Raw genomic sequence first — 18,009 nt, forward strand, 5'->3', positions numbered from 1 at the left:
AAGAATAAATGTTAAAAAAATAAAGATTATAAATGTAAATTGAAAATAGAAATCTATCTTTTAACATAGAAATCCAATTATTATTTTTTGGATTTTTATCATAAATGGTCCCTGAAATTGAAAATCAATCAATGTAGTTCCTGAAAATAGGTGTCGCAAATCAATATGATCATTCCGTCATAATTCTGTTAAAAATTTTGTTAAGTGATGATGTGGCACATAAAATGGTCCCTAAAATTGACATGCGACATCAAAATGGTCCCTGAAATTGACAATCGAGTAAGTGTCCCAAATCAATGGTATCTTTCCGTCACAATTCTGTCAAAAATTATATTATGTGCTAATGTGACACATAAATGGATCACACAAGTCTAATTAAATTTAAAAAATACAAATAGGTTTAATAATTTAATAGTTAATAAAAAGTTGTGAACCCAAAAACCTAGTCCTGCAATCACCTCCAATTCCAGTCCACATTCCTCTACCTCCTTCATTCTCTATTCTCTAAAAAAAAATCTCCATACACCCATCTTTACACACTTTGACATCATTCACCAAATTGAACCTGGATCGAGATCACCTTTGGTGACAACTTGGCTGATTGGCAACGACTTTTGAGACATCATCGTTAACATTTAGGCGATCAACATCCTCACAACCTTAATCTTGGAGAGCTTGTTCGACGCTTTCCTAATGGTCTGGTGACTCAAAGAAAGCGAGGTCTACCGTGAGATAATGAAGTTATAACCGAGGTGCGTCTATTGGTGGTTGAAAACTATTTCCAAACCCCCTCTTAGGCCTTGGTTAAGCCTTGTGCCTTTGAGAATTATGGAAGGGATTTCTATCCAGAGTAAGTCCTACTACAAGGGGAAAAAAAAATTCTATTGTGCGAAAAAGTATTTAGACAACTTTTTTAATTAAGTATTAAACCCACATCAGCACATAACAAAATTTTTTACAGAATTGTGGCTGAATGATCATATTGATTTGTGATAGCTATTTTCAAGGACTACATTCATCGATTTTCAATTTTAGGGATCATCTAGATGGTATAGGTCAATTTCAAGGACCATCTTGATGGTGTGAGTCAATTTCAGGAATCATTTGTGATATAACACCCATAAATCTTATGGGGCCCATTTATGCCACATCAACACTTAACGAAATTTTTAACAGAATTGTGAGGGAATGACCACATTGATTTACGACACCTATCTTCAGGGACTACATTAATTAATTTTCAATTTTAAGGACCATCTTGATGGTAAGGGTAAATTGCATGGACTACTTGTGACACGCCCCGACTGAAATCAAGGCGTGCTGGCCGTCACGTGACGGTGACGTAGCCATGTGCACAGTGCGGAAGTGATAATAATAATAGAAATGCGAATAAATAAAAACTAAACTACTAGCAGTACTAGCTAAGATAACATGCTAGTGCGAGATTAAGTGTGATAAACACAACCAGAGTATAAGTAGCCTAAGTGTAGTCCATCATGACGAATACTAATTATACAACACCTAAAGGTGATCCTATATTTGTGTTGTTTTGTCAGAACCATCGTCAAAATCCTCATGAGCCACCAAAACACTTCTACCTAAAACCTGGAGGGGCGCAAAACAGAAAGTGTGCGTGGGCAAAAACAAAGCTTTTCAAAATCATTTCATTCTCAAAAGTTCTAACACCTCTCCGTAAAACCTGTATAATTTCCCAGAAAATAGAATATATACATATATCGAAACCATACTCGAATTAGCAAAATCCACATATATGCCATGTCAAATATCTCAGCATAAAATATGAAAGCTAGGTGATATCAATCAATGCAAATGATATGTCAGCCGAAGTTACCTAACGTGACTTGTACAGCTGAATTTAGAGCTCAAATACACATCTCAACAATTGACCTGCACACGAGTCGGAACCACCTAAAGTGGTCTGTATGACAGAACTGGGTGTAAATAAATACGCTCAAGTGCTATGATCACGTGAAGACTGTGCGAATAATCATCGGTCACCTACGAGTCGGAACCACCTAAAGTGGTATGTATGACAGGACTGTGCACCTAACTTGTATCCAAGGTGAGCGTATGGTGTGGGAGGTGAACATCACGTGAAGAACTGTGCCCTAACTCTGGGCGGGAGCACTAACACCGGGGTGTAGGTTTATGAGCTCTCAACACATCTCACATAATCAACAATTCACAACCATAAACAATCTACAACTCACCTGATACTTACCTGAGCATCCACAGCGCCAAATCACAAATATATGCAACTACTAATGCATAAATAAATAGGCAGATACTTTGCATGGCATTTTAAAACATATAATCATTTAATTCAATTTTCTGGGAAAAATCTCAAGTATATAGGTATATACGGAAAACCAAAAGCCCACTCACTGGTATGTGGAAGGGTCATAGCCCCCGAGCCTCGATTAACTGCACTCGTCCTGAGGATAGGCCTCACCTATATGCGAAACAACTATATAAATGTTAATTTAATGCACATAACCAAAACTAGATAATAACTTCTCATACAATGCTCAAATGGAGTGTTTGAATATACGAACGTGATCTACTCAACCTCACGAACATCCTTATATTTTTAAAATAATTTTTCGACCACCCACGCGCTGCCACGCGTCGACCACGCGAAGGCACGTGCCTGGCACACGGACTGAAACCCTAATAGCGTTAGGGAATATTCCGTCCAAAAATGGAATATACTGTTATATATACCTGACGTCGTTAGTATATTTCGTCAAAGTTGACGGAATATTCTTCGTCTTCTCCGGTGAGCCTTGCCGGTTGCCGCTCTCTGCAACTCGAATTTTCGCCGATTTCTGGAAAAACTTCAAAACTTCATATCTTCTTCATTTCTCAACCAAATTCTATGAAATTTGTACCAAAATGAAGCTCACAACGAGTAGAACAAAACCTTACCACTTTGGGGACCTAAAACCAACGGAAAGTCGCCTGAAAAACCTTCGATATTCTGGCCAAAACTTGAAACTCGCTAAACTCGACTTCCCGACGTCCAAAACACCTCGTTTTTCTTCTCCGAGCTTCGTGAAGACGTTCTAAAGCTCCCTAGAAGCTTAAAATCTCCCAAAAAATTCAAATTTACGTGTGCATGAACAGTGCACCAAATCGGGGTTCGCGAGAAACTAGGTTTTTCGAAGGTTTCATATCCAACCAAAGGTATGGATGAGTTCCTGGGCTTGCTAGGAGTCCAAAACCAACCTTCAAATCTTCGATCCGTGATGTTTGAAGGGTTTTCGAGGGTTGTCTGTACAGGTTGTACGAAAATGGCAAGAAATCCGAGAGAAGGAGGAGAGAGAGGGAGTCATGGGATTGTTTGGGTGTGTGTGTGTGTGGGGTCCTAGTTGAGTCACCAACCAAAAACAAACCACCGCACCATCTAACGTCCAAGGGCAAAATCGTCATTCCACGCTATAGATACAAATATTGTGGGACGAGCTGTCACAATTTGCGATAAAAACCCAATTTTTTTTTTGTTTGAATAAATTTTTTTCTTTCTAAATTTTGTATAGAAATCCAATGATAGGCAACCACTTAGTACTGCAATTATTATAGAAATCCAATGACAGGAAGGTTAAATTTCTAAATTAAATTTTGAAAATTAAATGATGTGATTGTTGATGATTATATTATTACTTAAGTATTAATTAACGTGCTTATTTCTTATTAGTGACACATCATTTAGTTTACAAAATTTAGTGTGCATGTCACTTAGTACTACATTCTATGGTATTCCTATCCACTTATAAGTGTGAAGTTTTATGTTCGAGTCTCGTCAAAAGCAAATTTAAACCATATTATTGCTAGCACAAGACTAAGCCTGCCCCTCATCTAGTATAAATAATATCATTTGTCTAAAAGAAAAGAAAAAAATAATAATTCCTAGCATTACTCTTCAAATTTACATAACTACTCTTTCCGAAACAACCTGAGACCAAATTTTCAGAAGAACATAAAACCCGCAAGCGATAGCACTTGCCTAACTTCCAAGTACTCAACCGATGCACTTCTTCTCCAGCAACGCCTGAGGAGGACCCAGAAACTCAATAGCCACAGACTGTTTAGTTTTCAGAAACAGAGAGAGAGAGAGAGAGAGAGAGCGCCATGAGCAGAAGGAACTTGCTTCTGCTCAAGATCCTTCTGTTTCTATTTGCCTTAAACTCCGTCTCTCTCTTCCTATACTTCACTTCCAACTCCAGAACACTAACTCCAACCCAAACCCAAACCCAATCCCACCACTCTTTCTCCCTCAACCGCCTCCCCTTAACCGATCAGAACCGCCGCCGCCCGCACCGCTACTCGAAGCCATGGCCCATTTTACCCTCTTACCTCCCCTGGTCCCAGACAACCCAGGTCCCCTTTCGCTCCTGCGAGGCTTATTTCGGGAATGGCTTCACTACCAGGGTCGATCTCTTGAAACCCAAGATTGATTTGAGCTCCAATCGCATGGGTTGGTTCAGGTGCTGGTTCAGTGAGACCTTGAGGAGCTCAGTGTGCGAAGGAGGGGGGCTCCGGATGGACCCAGAGAAGATTAAGATGTCGAGGGGCGGTGAAGTTTTGGAGGAGGTGATTGGGAGAGGAGAGGAGGAGGAGCTGCCCGAGTATCAAAACGGTGCATTTGAGATTAATGGAGGAGATGGGGTTGGTGGAGGAGGGGATCAAAGGCTTGTGACCCAAGAATCTCTTGATGGGTATGTGCCAAAAGGTCAGATTGATCAGCACACTATGAGAGAACTGATTGGGTCGATTCGAATAGTGCCCAGCGCAGAGTTTCAGTGCAATGAGGTTTGTTGGGTTTTTTTGTTAGTTTCTGTTTTTAGATTTTGCGGTTGATTGTGATTTAGAGGATTTAATTGGTTTCAGTGATTCATTGTTAGTGTGATTTTGGTAAATGGGGTTTTAAATTTCGAGCTTTGTGTTGAGGAACCCTTGATTTGTTAAGTTCTATGTGTGAATTTAGTGGTAGATTATAGTTTCCTGGGTTTGACTTTGCATTTTGTTGATGATTAGTGTGATTTTCGTTTTCGGAGTTTCTAATTTAGGAGATTTGCTATATGGGTCTATAAAAGGTCTGAGTTTCTTTGATGGTTTACGTCATTGTGATGGTCTGATGTTTAAAATCTGCGGAATTGAACACATTTTGTTAATTGCCAAATAGTGAGGAGGTTCCATATGAAAAATGGATGCAGATCAATTATCTGCTAATGTTTGGTGTTGGAATAATTCAAACGATGAATGAAGAAAGTTGCAATTTTGAGAGAATAATTACAACTCCGCTTTTCTTACAGTTGTTAGTTAATGTTCTTTGCTGACTATAGTATTATTTGCTTCTTTTCTAAATCTGCTATGCAAGTCTGTATTTGCAGTGGATTGAGGAGCCAACACTTCTGGTGACACGCTTTGAGTATGCAAATCTTTTCCACACATTCACGGATTGGTACAGCACTTATGTAGCTTCAAGAGTCACTGGCTTGCCAAATCGACCTCATTTGGTCTTTTTAGATGGCCATTGTATGGTACGTAGGTTTGATTTTCTTGTTTGAGTAATTTTTCCTTTTGTAACATTTTTCAGTTTATGTGCATGCAATTCAAGGGGCATAAATTAACTTTTTACAGTGATTTCATCAGTTGAGGCATATTGATAGGAAAGAAGCACATAAATCTAATCTTTTTACTTGTTAGATATAGGAAGAAGCATTCAATTTTTCTTTTAACAACTTAAAAGTCCATCTATTTTTTTTCTTTTCGGGTGACAGTAGTTGATGTCTTACTATACAAATGTTAAAAATAAATAGAAGAGGGGCTGTATTGGGAGCTGACTGTCGACTTCTGATGTTAATCAGTAATTCAGAATCAGGTAACAGGGTTGTAACGTCTAAAAAATGTTTTAATAATATTGTTCTTACTAAACATTTCTACAAGGAATGACTTCTCCCCACGATGAAAGCAGTTAGGATGCCATCTTCAGGATAGAGGATAATCCGTTGTCAGTTTTCCTGTCTTTTGTATAGAGGATAATCCGGGGACACACGCTTTTGACACCCATTTTGTAGAGCCCACTTCGTAATGTATTTCAACGAATTTTAGTACATCATTCATAGATCTTCCTCGCAAAAGATTTGACAAATCAAAACCACTAAGACATTCTTTCGTAGTGAATAAAATGGATTAATACGGTTCTACAAAGAAACACTAAATCTAATCCAACGGTCATGTGGTTACGGCTTAAGTTGATAAGTGATTGGTTGTTCTGCTTAAGTGCTAGTTCACAAGTTTCCTGTTTCTGATCTCTCTTTGGTGGTTATTTTCAGACATCTTTGGAAGAAACATGGAAAGAATTAGTTTCTAGCCTTAGATATGCTAAAAACTTTAGTGGTCCTGTATGTTTTCGTCATGCTATTCTTTCACCTCTGGGATATGAGACTCCACTCTTTAAGGGGCTGAGTGAAGATATAAATTGTCATGGTGTATCAGCACCCGATCTGTGGCAACACCCTGATGACCAGAAAACAGCACGAATATCAGAGTTTGGAGAAATGATTAAAGCCTCTTTTGGATTTCCAGTACATAGACATCATACTGAGAAGCCAAGCTCAGGTCATAACGTCCTTTTTGTTCGACGTGAAGATTACCTAGCCCATCCACGCCACCATGGTAAGGTTGAGTCAAGGCTAAGCAATGAACAAGAAGTGTTTGATGCCTTGAAGAACTGGGTATCTAATCATAAGGAATGCAAAATAAACCTTGTGAATGGATTGTTTGCACACATGTCGATGAAAGAGCAAGTCCGGGCCATTCAAGATGCTTCTGTTATTATCGGTGCTCATGGTGCAGGTCTCACACACATAGTATCTGCAATGCCAAAAACTGTGATTCTCGAGATTATTAGCAGTGAGTATAAACGGCCACATTTTGAATTAATTGCTCAGTGGAAAGGGCTGGAATATCATGCCATTAATCTCGAAGGGTCATTTGCCAGTACACCAGTTGTTATTGACAGGCTTAACGGCATAATGAAAAGCTTCGGGTGCTGAAAGTTATTTGGCTTGGGCAGAGACCGCTCAATATCATGCTGGAAGTGGAAGTGATAGAGAATCAATTCTTCCTTCAGTGCTGGTTTTTGTACCACCATTTCCGTTTCCTCTAGAATGCTAATCCACCATGTTTGCACGGTGCTGATTGAATCTTATTTTAGTGAAGGTAGAGTAGATAACCAAACTTGTTGGACTCTCTGACTGGCTCTCCAATCCCAATAGTTGTGAAACGAAGAATGAGGCTAACAAAGCAACGGTGTAGGAAAGTTAAAGGTGTTGGCCTTGCTTTGCAAAAGGACATCGACATTGTGCAAGATTGGCCAACAATCATCAGCGGGACATAAAGAAGTTCGTAGACTGCATTGTCTCTGCGTATGGTATGTTTTCTTGACACCCAAAACCATTGTATTTGTCAGTTCATTTCTTCCGGTGGATGGTCCGACAGCTTGAGGAATTGTGTTGCTTTTATACTAGTTCTTTGTTACAGACACGATATATTCGTGTACAATAGAGGAATACTTGTATGATTGATTGATTGTATCGAATTTTAGTCACAATTTTTTGTTATACACTACCAAAATGGCTACTTTTTCATTGTTAGATTGAGCAATTTAATCTCGTATTGTCTTCGAAGGTGATATGGACAGTGCAGGACATACCGTTGACATTTTATCATGACCTGCCCATGCGACAAAAATTATATAGTCGGTCTGGTTCGGTTTTTACGAATTTTTTTTTTTTTACTTGGTTTTATTCGGTTCACCGGTTTCCCGGTTTACCGGTAGAAGCAAAAAGTTTCTGGTGTCAACCGCAAACAAGTTAATGTAGCAAATTGAAATGAAATGATTGTCGCATGACTTATTTTTAATAGAAAGTGTTAAAATCGCCTAAAAGTAAATACATAAATAAATAATAATAGTGGGAAAATGTAAAAGAAAAAAACAAAGAGGGTAAATTGGAAAAAATTACAGCAACAACTATATGTTTTGAAAATAACACTTAATGTGCTTAAGTGGAGGGAAAAAATTCTCATCTACGTGTATGTTCTGATTTGTTCCTAAATTATTGTAAACGTGGGATTTTTTTGGGTGTTCTAGAATATCTGTACTTTGGGTGTTTTAATCTTTAGATCTTTATTTAAAATTTTCAAAATGAAGATCTAACAGTTAAAATACTCGGAATACCGGATACTTCGAAGTACCCTAATTTTTTTGTTGCAAACGCAATGTGATAAGTGCTTACATATAAAAAGCCAACAAAAGAAAAATTCCAAATGGTCACGTGTCACATAAGATAAATTCATATTATTTGAGACTTAGCCCATAAGATAGTATGGTTCTTTTGTTGGCTTTTGTGAGACTTAGCCCATAAGATGATTCAAATTCGACTTTTGCAAGAATCGATACTTAGTAATAATATGGAATTTAAAGGGGTGAGGGAGTCGGTTAAATCTCACAATGGCCTACTAATAATATGGTTCAAATTAGCCTTTGGTGAGAATCAAACCTAAGACCTCTCACTTACCAGTGAAGATGAATATCACTAGACTGTATTACAAAGTGACAATAATCGTTAGGTTTTTGTTCTTTTCGAAGAAATGATATTATCTACAATAAGCGGGTGAAAGAGTGGACTAAGCCTCATAATGGGCAACCATAATAATGTGACTTAAATTCACATTTAACGAGAATCGAACCTAAGAGCATCTCCAATTGAAGTCCCTATTTAGGGACTCCCACCACCAATTTTGAGTACTCATTTAAGAACTTAAAAGGAATCTTTGTGTCCCGAAAGGAATATTGCCTCCAATGGGAGTCCTTATAGTAGAATCCTTAAATTTAAAGTATTTTACGATTTTATATGATACTTTGATTAGGTGCACATTTTTTGTTTATGTTAACCTTTTTTTAATTAATTAGAAGCATTAAAATTAAAAGCATTAAAAGCGTTAGAATCTTCAATCAAGATTGTGCACCCCATTTTTACTCAAGGTGCAAATTTTTTTGTTTATGTTAATCTTTTTTTAATTAATTAAACTTCAATCAATATTGTGGGTTCCTTTTCCACTCAAGGTTGTCCTTGTATGTGAGGACATACACTATGTATCCAGTTTATGATCCATTGATTAAGCAAACAATATTATCTACACTAAGGGATTGGGGGAGTGGGCTAAACCTCACAATTGGCTAACAATAATGTGGTTTAAATTCGCCTTTGGCGAGAACCGAACCTAAGATCTCTCACTAACAAGTGAAGATATATACCACTAAACCTTAGTATTAAGTGGCCTCTTTCTAATCCATTGGAGATTCATTTTATCTCTATATTTGTTTTATACCCATTTTATACGGTGATTTTCTTTATTTAGGGACTCCACTGAAGATGCTTCTCTCAATTACAAATAAAGAATAATATCAATAAATTGTACTACAAGTGGTCATTCCTCATTCTTTTAGATACATTTTTTAACTAAAACAAATTAATTATCAAGCAAGACCCAATATAGCGGCCCAATTACTTACATGCTCTTCCCTCCGTCTCCAACTCGCTTCTTGCCGCTGGGTTTTAAAAGCTCAACCTTGTCAGGTATGGTTTCGCTTCGCATATACGCAACAGCTAGCAGGCTCGTAATTAGCTACTCAGTCGTCTCTAATTACTTTGTTATATGCTTTTATCTTAACCTAAAATCCACTTATCAAACCTAATCATGCATCTCTAAGCCAACAATTTGTGGTACTTGATAAATGCCTTCCAACTGTATGATGAAATGCCGCACTCAATTGTTTGGTCTGAAAACTCATTCTTTCATGTGGGTGTTCTGATAAATTCTATGCCTCTTCCTTATTCAAAAGCATACAGCAATTTGTGGAAGAAGATGGTGGTTTGCTTTCCCTCCACCCCCAGGAGGTTGGCAATGACGGTTGGGTGTTTCGTTTCTGCCGCTGCTCTTTTTGGTTTCGGTGCGCATCTCTCGTATGTCAACGTTGCTCCTCAACAAGCTCGAACCAAAGCTCGAAATGAATTTGTGAGAGAGCGGCTGAAACAGAAGTACGGCAGCAAATGATACAACACGCATGGCTTCCAGATATCAGTTCGGTTTTCGGATCGTATCCTGTTGGGGTGGGAAAAGTTTTGAGTTGTGAATTTATGATCCATCCCTCGTGGGAACTGGGAACTCTTTCAGGGATGAACATCCAACTGTTTTTGTGGTTGTTTTGGTTGCTCAACATTTGTATGCATCAGTATTACAAGTTATAACAAGGATGAATACACAAACTCTCATAACTGAAGAAAATGCAAGTGCAAAACTGGATTTAGCCAGTTGGTGGAGTGGCAATCTGACCTCATACAAAACATCCCACACACCCACACACTCGTGCCCACCCTACAGGAGCGTCGAACACAAGGTCTCGTTTGGCAGCTCGAACTGTACTGACTATTTCAGTCGGATAGGATAATTTGTGCATCGAATAGTACTGACTAAATTAGTCGGATGTTTGGTGCAGTATCGAACTAATGACCGGAATGTTTAAATAGAAAGACCAATTCGTTGTTCTTGCATAAATTGCAGATTTGAATCTGAGGAAGGGGAGGGCAACAACAGCAATTCCATCACTCCCTTCGATCACTGCCGCCAGATTCCATCATATCCACGGTTCTAACCTATTCAAATAAAAAGCCCACAGATGAAATCTTTCCCACATGACATCAATGTAAATTCCCCAAATTAATTTGACAAAAAAATCCCCAAAATTAAAAATCGCAGAACAAAAGTTCTGCAACCAATTTCCTCCAACCCTTTAACAAAGCACAACCAATTTGCGTGTCTACCACCTTTAACAAATCAAACTCCAACCCTTTCTTCTCCAGTTACCCCTTTGTGTCGGTTTTATACCCCATCGCCCAAATGATACCCAGTGATAAGCAGAGCAACGGGATCCAGGACCAGCGGCATGCGAACCTGTGCGGGTACCGCGACGAGGAACTGAAGAGGAGGGCGAAGGCCGTGGAGTGAAAGAGGAAGAAGAAGATGAAAGCATCGTGATTTACTTTCGAACCGAGTTGATTTGGGGTTCTTTGAGAGAGACCCTGTTGAGAATTAGCTCTTCTTTCCGCCATTGCTTCGAAAGTGGGTGTGAGGAGAGAGAGAGAAGACGAAGGAAAAGGAAATGAGGAAAAAAAAAAAAATCTGGGATTGGCGATGGCAACGACAGCGAGCTTGCAGAACAATGCGAGAGAGCAAGAGCAATGGAGCGAAACGGATGGACCCGACTAATAATACAAAGGTTTTTAGAAGGATAAATAAACGGGCATACACCGGAGAAATATGGGGATCCAGTATAAGTAACATGGGTACTATTTAGTACATAATTGCACCAAACACCCAAAACCGTATTAATTATTCTATCCAATCCCTTATACGGGCTGCCAAACGAGACCTTATAGTCTTAGGCAAACGTCTGGACATGAACTCCTAATATAGGGGTGGACATTGGGTCGATAGACCATTTTTAGAACGCACGTATCACTAGAGCACCTGATACTCGGTAGGGCCTCGTGAGAGGCGGACTAGGCCACATAGAAAACCTATATAAAATCACACAAACCTTTGGCCTTGATGCTTGAGGGTGGGTAGATAAAAATGTATTTTTTGGTGACGAGCATAATTAGTGGCAAAATGCAAGAAATATTCACGAGAAAATTAATCAAACTACTGCTCCACAAATCACTCGACACATCCAAATAGTAAGCGTTTACGATTGCAAAAATAGGATTACTGATTAAGCATTCAACCATAAAAACATTGTTTGGGGTAAAGCCAGTTGCAACCTCAAACTGAAATAAAGTGCAATACCTTACAGAGAAGGAAACGACGAAACAACTGACATACTCTGAGTCTACAATTACTGAGTTCAGGTAACCAAAATTTAAGCAGCAGCTCCCTTCCCCTTCTTCCTCTGGAGCTTCTTCATGTAGAACTCCAGCTCTCTGCCCTCCAAGATATATCTGTAAAGCATTACATAAGAACAAATATGATTATACTAAACTTTGCAACAAGAAACGAAAATCAACCGTTACATCCATGCTTCCAACTCTAGCATAACTGCAAATAAACTAGTAAAGCACCTACGATAGACTAAGTTGAAAAAACACAGGAACATAAAGTCACTTACCCATCGCAACGGCCACACTGACCAGGTCGTGATGAAATACAAGCCAACAGACGACCACCGCCAAATTGTTCTTCAATATGCTGGTCCAAGGTGCGAGTCTGTTGACGCTTCTCCAGCTTTCTGGCTACATGGTTGCTCTTCTTTGCCTCCTCAGCAGCAGCAGCAGCAGCAGCAGCAGGTGCCTCACCATCCTATACGATCACAAAACATGGCATCAGAGACCCCAAATTCTACTGTTCTTGACAACATTCCACTCCTCCATCTCAAAGAGTACAAACATGTATATATACATCTTCGAATCAATTTGTTATGAGCGTGCATAGCATACACCAAATATAATTGTTTCCACCAAGTGAACACATCAAAACAATGTATAAACCATTATATTTCCTCCGGATGCAAAAACAATAAAAATTCGACAAATATGTAAAACACAAAAGACAAGTCCAGCGATAACACACATAAAAAAACTTAAATCATAGGAGAAAAAAAATAAATAAAAGTACTACCTCTGCTTCTTTCTTTGCAGCGGCAGCAGTTTTCTTCTTGCGGCCAATTTCAACTCCATAGTGCTGGAGGTACCACTGCTTGAATGGTGCTGCATCAACCTGAACAATGGCACTCTTCACCAAAGTTTGAGTACGGACCAACTCATTGTTAGATGCATTGTACACAACATCAAGAAGACGGGTTTTGCGGGTCACGGCCTCGCTACCCCAGGAGAAATTTCCAGTGTCAAGCCTCAAAGCACGCCACTTAACATTTCCACCTCGAACCCTGATCCTCCTCACAGTCTTGTTGCTTGACAACTTGGTGTTAGCAGGTTGCCTACCGAGCTCGTACCTGCAAACAAGAAGTGAAAACTAAATCAATTCCAAAATCATCAAGGCTTTAAAGTAACATCAATTTCCAAATGTGAGAATTCATTGTCAATACTAATCTAAACAATTAAATAAATCTAAACCAACGAGCAATACAGAACTTGTGTTTACAATAATCTGCGAAATACTTGCACACAGAAGTTCATAAATAAAGTTAAACAACACTGGTCACAATCTAAGAAATCGAGGGTTGGTGCCGTTGACATACAAGTTACGGCAACCCCTTCGAGCAAGTGGAGGCACATGACAGTGAATTATTTGCCAGAAACAAAAAGTTCACAAATTGCAAAGCAATCAAAATTCTTTCAACATATGCAGTTATAAATCTCCTTAAATCACCCGATTACGAAAATCGAATAAAAAACAAACGAAAGGGTATTATAAATACAGGAAACGGGATTAATTTCTTCAAAAGAACAAACAAATCATTGAATTCATTCATCAAATAAACAGGAGAAGCACATTATTCAAAAGGAAGATATCTCAGATAACAACTTGAACAAAAAAAAAAAAAAAAATAGAGCAGCTCAAATCAAAACAAAAGAAAGAAATATTACTTTCGCTTCTTCCTCCAAGCCTTCTTCTTGCCTCCAGTGGCACGTCTCTTGTGCATGGAATCTCGAGAAATACCTAGAAAAATCACACCAAAACTCAAGATTTAGCATCACATTTCACAAATGCAATATCAAAAATCAAAAATCAAAAAAATCAAAAAATCAAAACTTCAGATGAACAAACTCAGGGGTAGCCATCACGGAAACGAAGGAGAAAAAACAGAAAATGGATACGACATGTAGAAAGTAAGAGGATGAGAGATTGTACCCATTTTGGAGGTCTAGGGTTCTTCTGCTCCAGGAGTCTGCGGCAACGCGGCTAGGGTTTTGTGAGACAAGTGAAGTGGAAGGCGAGCTAGGTTTTTAGTACAAACGTAATATATCAAATTACTATATTGTCCTCAGTGTTCTGGTGGTATTACCGGGCCCAAACTAACTCTTTACTTTGGGCGACTTTGGATTGGCCTTTTCCGAGAATCTGTACCTCCCGGTCCAGATCAGGTTTTTTTTTTTTTTTTTTTTTGTTTTTGTTTTGGAAACTGGTCCAGATTAAGTGTGGGTTGAAGTCATGTTTAGATCTTTTTGATGGACCGGAAGAGCTCAAACCCACTTTACATTAAGTTTTTATTTTTTTTTATTTTTTTAACAACACTTTTACATGAAGTTTAGTCTTCATTGAAGGTTGGTTTGAGATTGCGGTGTTTTAAAAAAAATTAGCTTATTAGAAACGCTTATACAAAAAAGTGATGTAAAGTGGAGAGGTAGGGTCGACGTCAAAGGTGGCTTTGGCTGGATTTCTTTTTCGTTTTTTTTCTCTGTCTTTCTAAACTTTTTTTGTATGTGGGATAAAACACAGATTTCAAAATAAAATAATGTTGTGAAATTGAGTTTATATGTGCAGTGAAATATAAAGTAAATAAGACATAATATTTACGAAAATCGACAAGTGTGCCTACGTTTATGGGGCAACAATAGTACTTTCTTTCATTATCTAAAATAATAAGAGTACAAAATAACTTTCACTATTTTCCCTCTTCTACCTAGCATGGCTCATGGGTATTTTCTCCGGCATATCTCTTTTTTCTTTCCTCTTTGTTTCATTTCCTCCTTATTTTTTTTTCTCTATCGCGAAGGTCTCCCCTCATCCGACTCCCTGGAGACTGCATGAGAATCTTCACTCTGCTTCCCCTAATATCCTCCCTTTACCACATTATGGGGGTATACAGGATAGTTTTCTTCAATGATGCAAATACCTCTTTATATAGAGGTTTTTTTTTTTATTATTCCTTGGTCATATTTGATTGGCCATGTTTTTAACCTAACAATCTTACCGAGATATTTTCTCTGACATTATAAAACTGTAGTCGTATTTAGTTGTCTATTATTCTGGGCATTTACACCTCTATTTACAACAAAGTTGAATTTACGATACAAATTTTTAGCCCGAATAAAATTTCTCTTTTGCTCTTTTTTATTTTTTTTATTTTTTTTATTTTTTTATTCCTCTTACATTTTTCCCATCATCCCTCCTCTGGTTTTTCATATTCCGTTTCATAACCTTCTGCATTTATATTAAACAAATCCCAATTTGCTTACTTGTATATATCGAAGCGAGTTAGACAGTTGGAAGTAGAACCCTATTCCCCTTCCCTCTCGAAAGGTTCCACATACATATGCAGATTGTGAAAGCATAAACATATGCGTTTCGTTCTTCGGTTTTGTTTTTGCATTCTCTTTCTACCAATTTTCTGTGTTGAAATACTGATAATTTGAGTAAACAATACATAACCCACATTGAATCCATCCAAATATCATCCATCAAATCATTCTTCAAAGCATTTGGAAGATTTGAGAATGGGGTTTTCGGTGCTGGGATCAGTGGGCTCTCATATTTTAGTAAGAAATTCTTACGAAAGGACTTTGAAGATTCAATCTTTCAGGGAAAGAGAGAGACCCACCATTGGTTTCGAGCTCTCAAGGTCGAGGTCCTACCATGGAAGAATCAAGTCGAGCAAGTATGAATTACTTGACTTTGATGGAAGAACAAGCCCAAATGAGGTACGTTGTTATGATCCTAATCATTTGTATGAAGTATGAATTAATTGAGGACATCAAATCGCTGGCTCCGGCAGTCACTGAAGCTTCCATCACCCACGTTCGCCGTCAAGCCAATTCAGCGGCCATAGATTAGCTCGTGTCGGTCATAGATTAGCTCGTCTCGGTCTTTCTGTGGAACATTGTGTTGAATGGATGGGGTCTCCCCCTAGTATAATCACTGATCTACTAGTTGCGGATGCTTCCCCTATTGTATAATTCCTTTGTTTCTCTGTCTCACTGTTTCATGAATGAAATCCACTATCGTTTCCTTCAAAAAAAAAAATATATATATATATATATATATACTTGTTGTTCGATTTTTTCCTTCCGGATTATGAATTGGACAACAGTAGTAAATTGTGTGTTTGTAGAATTTTTTGGACAAATCTTGATAAGCATTTTATAAGGAAATTTGATGTTTGATAGGAGTAAAATAGTGTAATTGTAAATTGCAGTGAGCTTCCACGAATCGCATTAGTAAGGAATGCTTTTGGTCGAAAGTTTTTTCTAGATATAGATTACACCAGGGAATTCGATACAGTTTGAACTGAGCTTTTGAGTGTATCCGAAAACATTGGCAACGATTCTGTTGTTACCAAGTTATTTTGTCACTCAAATTCTCAACTACGTCTGCTGAGAATTTGATCTTTTGTATAATTTGTTTTAGTACTGCGTATCCGAAAACGTTCCCCTGCTTTTACTACTAGTTTTGTGCAGGGAGGCATTATCTGTGTTCCAGGAGTATTGCTTACTATGAAATTATGAATACTTTGTTTCAACCGAATCATTACTGGGTTATTAGCTTTATCTTCTGACTGGGAATATATTGCAATGCTTTGAATTTACTGATACACTTGGGAGAGGAATGTTTCATTGCAAATTGATCTTTTATTTAACAAATTTTAGCATAGCGTGCGAAGCCGTTCTTTTGTTACCAGACGATATCTTATCCCAGTTGTCTTGCTCTTTACTGTTATTGCTTGTTTAAATTGAATAGTTGCTGGTTTAAGCTTAATTGACAGAATGAATTGAAGCCTTTAAGAGCTTATTTCCTAATATTTATTTATCGTTGAAAGGTGAGGAAAGAGATACAACGATGTTATGAACTGATACACAGACTTGGGAGAGGAGTTGTGTATTTGGGTTCTTCAAGGATGGGACCTGATCATTCACATTATTCGAAAACGCTAGAGTTAAGCACAGAGGTGAGTCACTTTTTCCTACCTCAATTTCCCTACAAATCACCCCTTCATGTAAAAAGTTTTTACGAGCATCAATTTAAAGGCAACGAGATTGCAGGACAGGAACCTTAGCTTTAAAACACCAAATGCATTATAGAATTTAATATGCTCAGTAGTCTGCTTCATTAAATTTGTATTTCCGCACATGTTCCGAGCAGATTGCAAATCTTCTGGGATGTACTTCATGGACGGGGGCTGGTCCGGGGCTAATGGATGCTGCTACTAAAGGTGCTTTGCGTGCAGGAAAATCGGTTGGTGGATTTAAGATTGGTAAAGAAGCTGGCGAATGGACAGCATCAAATTATCATCCCTACCTGCCATCAGAAGTGTATCTCACATGCAGGAAAGATATAATTATTTGTTAGAAAGTTCATAAGTGCATTTTAGAACTGCTGCCAAATTGTATAACTGCTTCATACTTGCAGGTTTTTCTCTGCTAGGAAGCATGGTTTGGTAGATGCTGTAGTTAGAAGTAGTAGTTCCGAACGGACAGCTGTTGTTGCTCTCCCTGGTGGGATTGGTACTCTCGATGAAGTTTTTGAGATATTAGCACTGATTCAGCTAGAACGAATTGGGTCAAAGCTTCCAGTTCCGTTCTTGTTGATGAACTACGACTCATTCTATTCAAAGCTACTAAACTTCCTTGATGATTGTGAGGACTGGGGTACCCTCTCCAAGGGAGAGCTTTCATCACTTTGGAAGGTTTGTGACAGTAACTCAGAGGCTTTGGCTTATTTGTCGGAGTTTTACGACTTACCTCTTAGCGAGAAAGGAAGGCATGACAACGAATTGGAAAGGGCAAGCGGAAAATTGTCTTAGTGAGATTTGCAGTTGAAGTGGTTGTCTGTAGAATGCCTTTTCCATTCAAGCAATGGTCTCAAAATCTGTTGTAACTTAATCACACTTGCGTGCGGAAATATTGTTCACTGCCTGAATTTAGATTTCCGTTTTCCTCAGTCGTAGTTGAATGCGGATTTCGC

At 38.3% G+C, this 18,009-nt stretch overlaps 3 protein-coding genes and 1 long non-coding RNA gene across 5 annotated transcripts; 3 read left to right on the forward strand and 1 right to left on the reverse strand.

Annotated features, from left to right (window-relative positions):
• The first annotated feature begins 3,992 nt into the window (after positions 1-3,992).
• On the forward strand, positions 3,993-7,676 carry LOC137742215 (beta-1,2-xylosyltransferase-like). 2 transcript variants are annotated; one of them, XM_068482010.1, is made up of 3 exons: positions 3,993-4,833; positions 5,415-5,564; positions 6,360-7,676. In XM_068482010.1, the coding sequence occupies exons 1-3, from the start codon at positions 4,153-4,155 to the stop codon at positions 7,080-7,082; spliced, it is 1,554 nt and encodes a 517-aa protein (XP_068338111.1). In that variant the 5' UTR covers positions 3,993-4,152; the 3' UTR covers positions 7,083-7,676. The 2 variants fall into 2 exon arrangements, with proteins under 2 accessions (XP_068338111.1, XP_068338112.1); XM_068482011.1 differs by lacking the exon at positions 5,415-5,564.
• Positions 7,677-9,496: 1,820 nt separating this feature from the next.
• Positions 9,497-10,377, forward strand: LOC137741392 (uncharacterized). The gene is made up of 2 exons (XR_011069291.1): positions 9,497-9,668; positions 9,935-10,377. It is a non-coding gene; the product is annotated as an uncharacterized lncRNA (long non-coding RNA).
• Positions 10,378-11,824: 1,447 nt separating this feature from the next.
• Positions 11,825-14,042, reverse strand: LOC137741600 (small ribosomal subunit protein eS8-like). The gene is made up of 5 exons (XM_068481295.1): positions 13,960-14,042; positions 13,695-13,767; positions 12,766-13,099; positions 12,257-12,447; positions 11,825-12,089 (listed from the first exon to the last, which is right to left on the reverse strand). The coding sequence occupies exons 1-5, from the start codon at positions 13,961-13,963 to the stop codon at positions 12,011-12,013; spliced, it is 681 nt and encodes a 226-aa protein (XP_068337396.1). The 5' UTR covers positions 13,964-14,042; the 3' UTR covers positions 11,825-12,010.
• A 1,003-nt stretch (positions 14,043-15,045) lies between these two features.
• Positions 15,046-17,975, forward strand: LOC137742281 (probable cytokinin riboside 5'-monophosphate phosphoribohydrolase LOGL10). The gene is given in 4 exon segments (XM_068482106.1): positions 15,046-15,749; positions 16,865-16,993; positions 17,188-17,355; positions 17,417-17,975. Coding segments are annotated over 4 exon segments (933 nt in total). The 5' UTR covers positions 15,046-15,545; the 3' UTR covers positions 17,849-17,975.
• Positions 17,976-18,009: the final 34 nt, after the last annotated feature.

This window comes from Pyrus communis, chromosome 8 (genome assembly GCF_963583255.1).
Source record: "Pyrus communis chromosome 8, drPyrComm1.1, whole genome shotgun sequence".
NCBI lineage: Eukaryota > Viridiplantae > Streptophyta > Magnoliopsida > Rosales > Rosaceae > Pyrus > Pyrus communis.

Bases quoted from the DNA above. Each gene is read 5' to 3' on its own strand.
- LOC137742215 (XM_068482010.1), top strand. From the start codon at position 4,153: ATGAGCAGAAGGAACTTGCTTCTGCTCAAGATCCTTCTGTTTCTATTT. The intron at 4,834-5,414 runs GTTTGTTGGGTT...CTGTATTTGCAG, and splicing joins CAGAGTTTCAGTGCAATGAG to TGGATTGAGGAGCCAACACT. The intron at 5,565-6,359 runs GTACGTAGGTTT...GGTTATTTTCAG, and splicing joins TTTTAGATGGCCATTGTATG to ACATCTTTGGAAGAAACATG.
- LOC137741600 (XM_068481295.1), bottom strand. The intron at 13,100-13,694 runs GTAATATTTCTT...TCTTGTTTGCAG, and splicing joins GCTTGGAGGAAGAAGCGAAA to GTACGAGCTCGGTAGGCAAC. The intron at 12,090-12,256 runs GTAAGTGACTTT...AATGCTTTACAG, and splicing joins CAGTGTGGCCGTTGCGATGG to ATATATCTTGGAGGGCAGAG.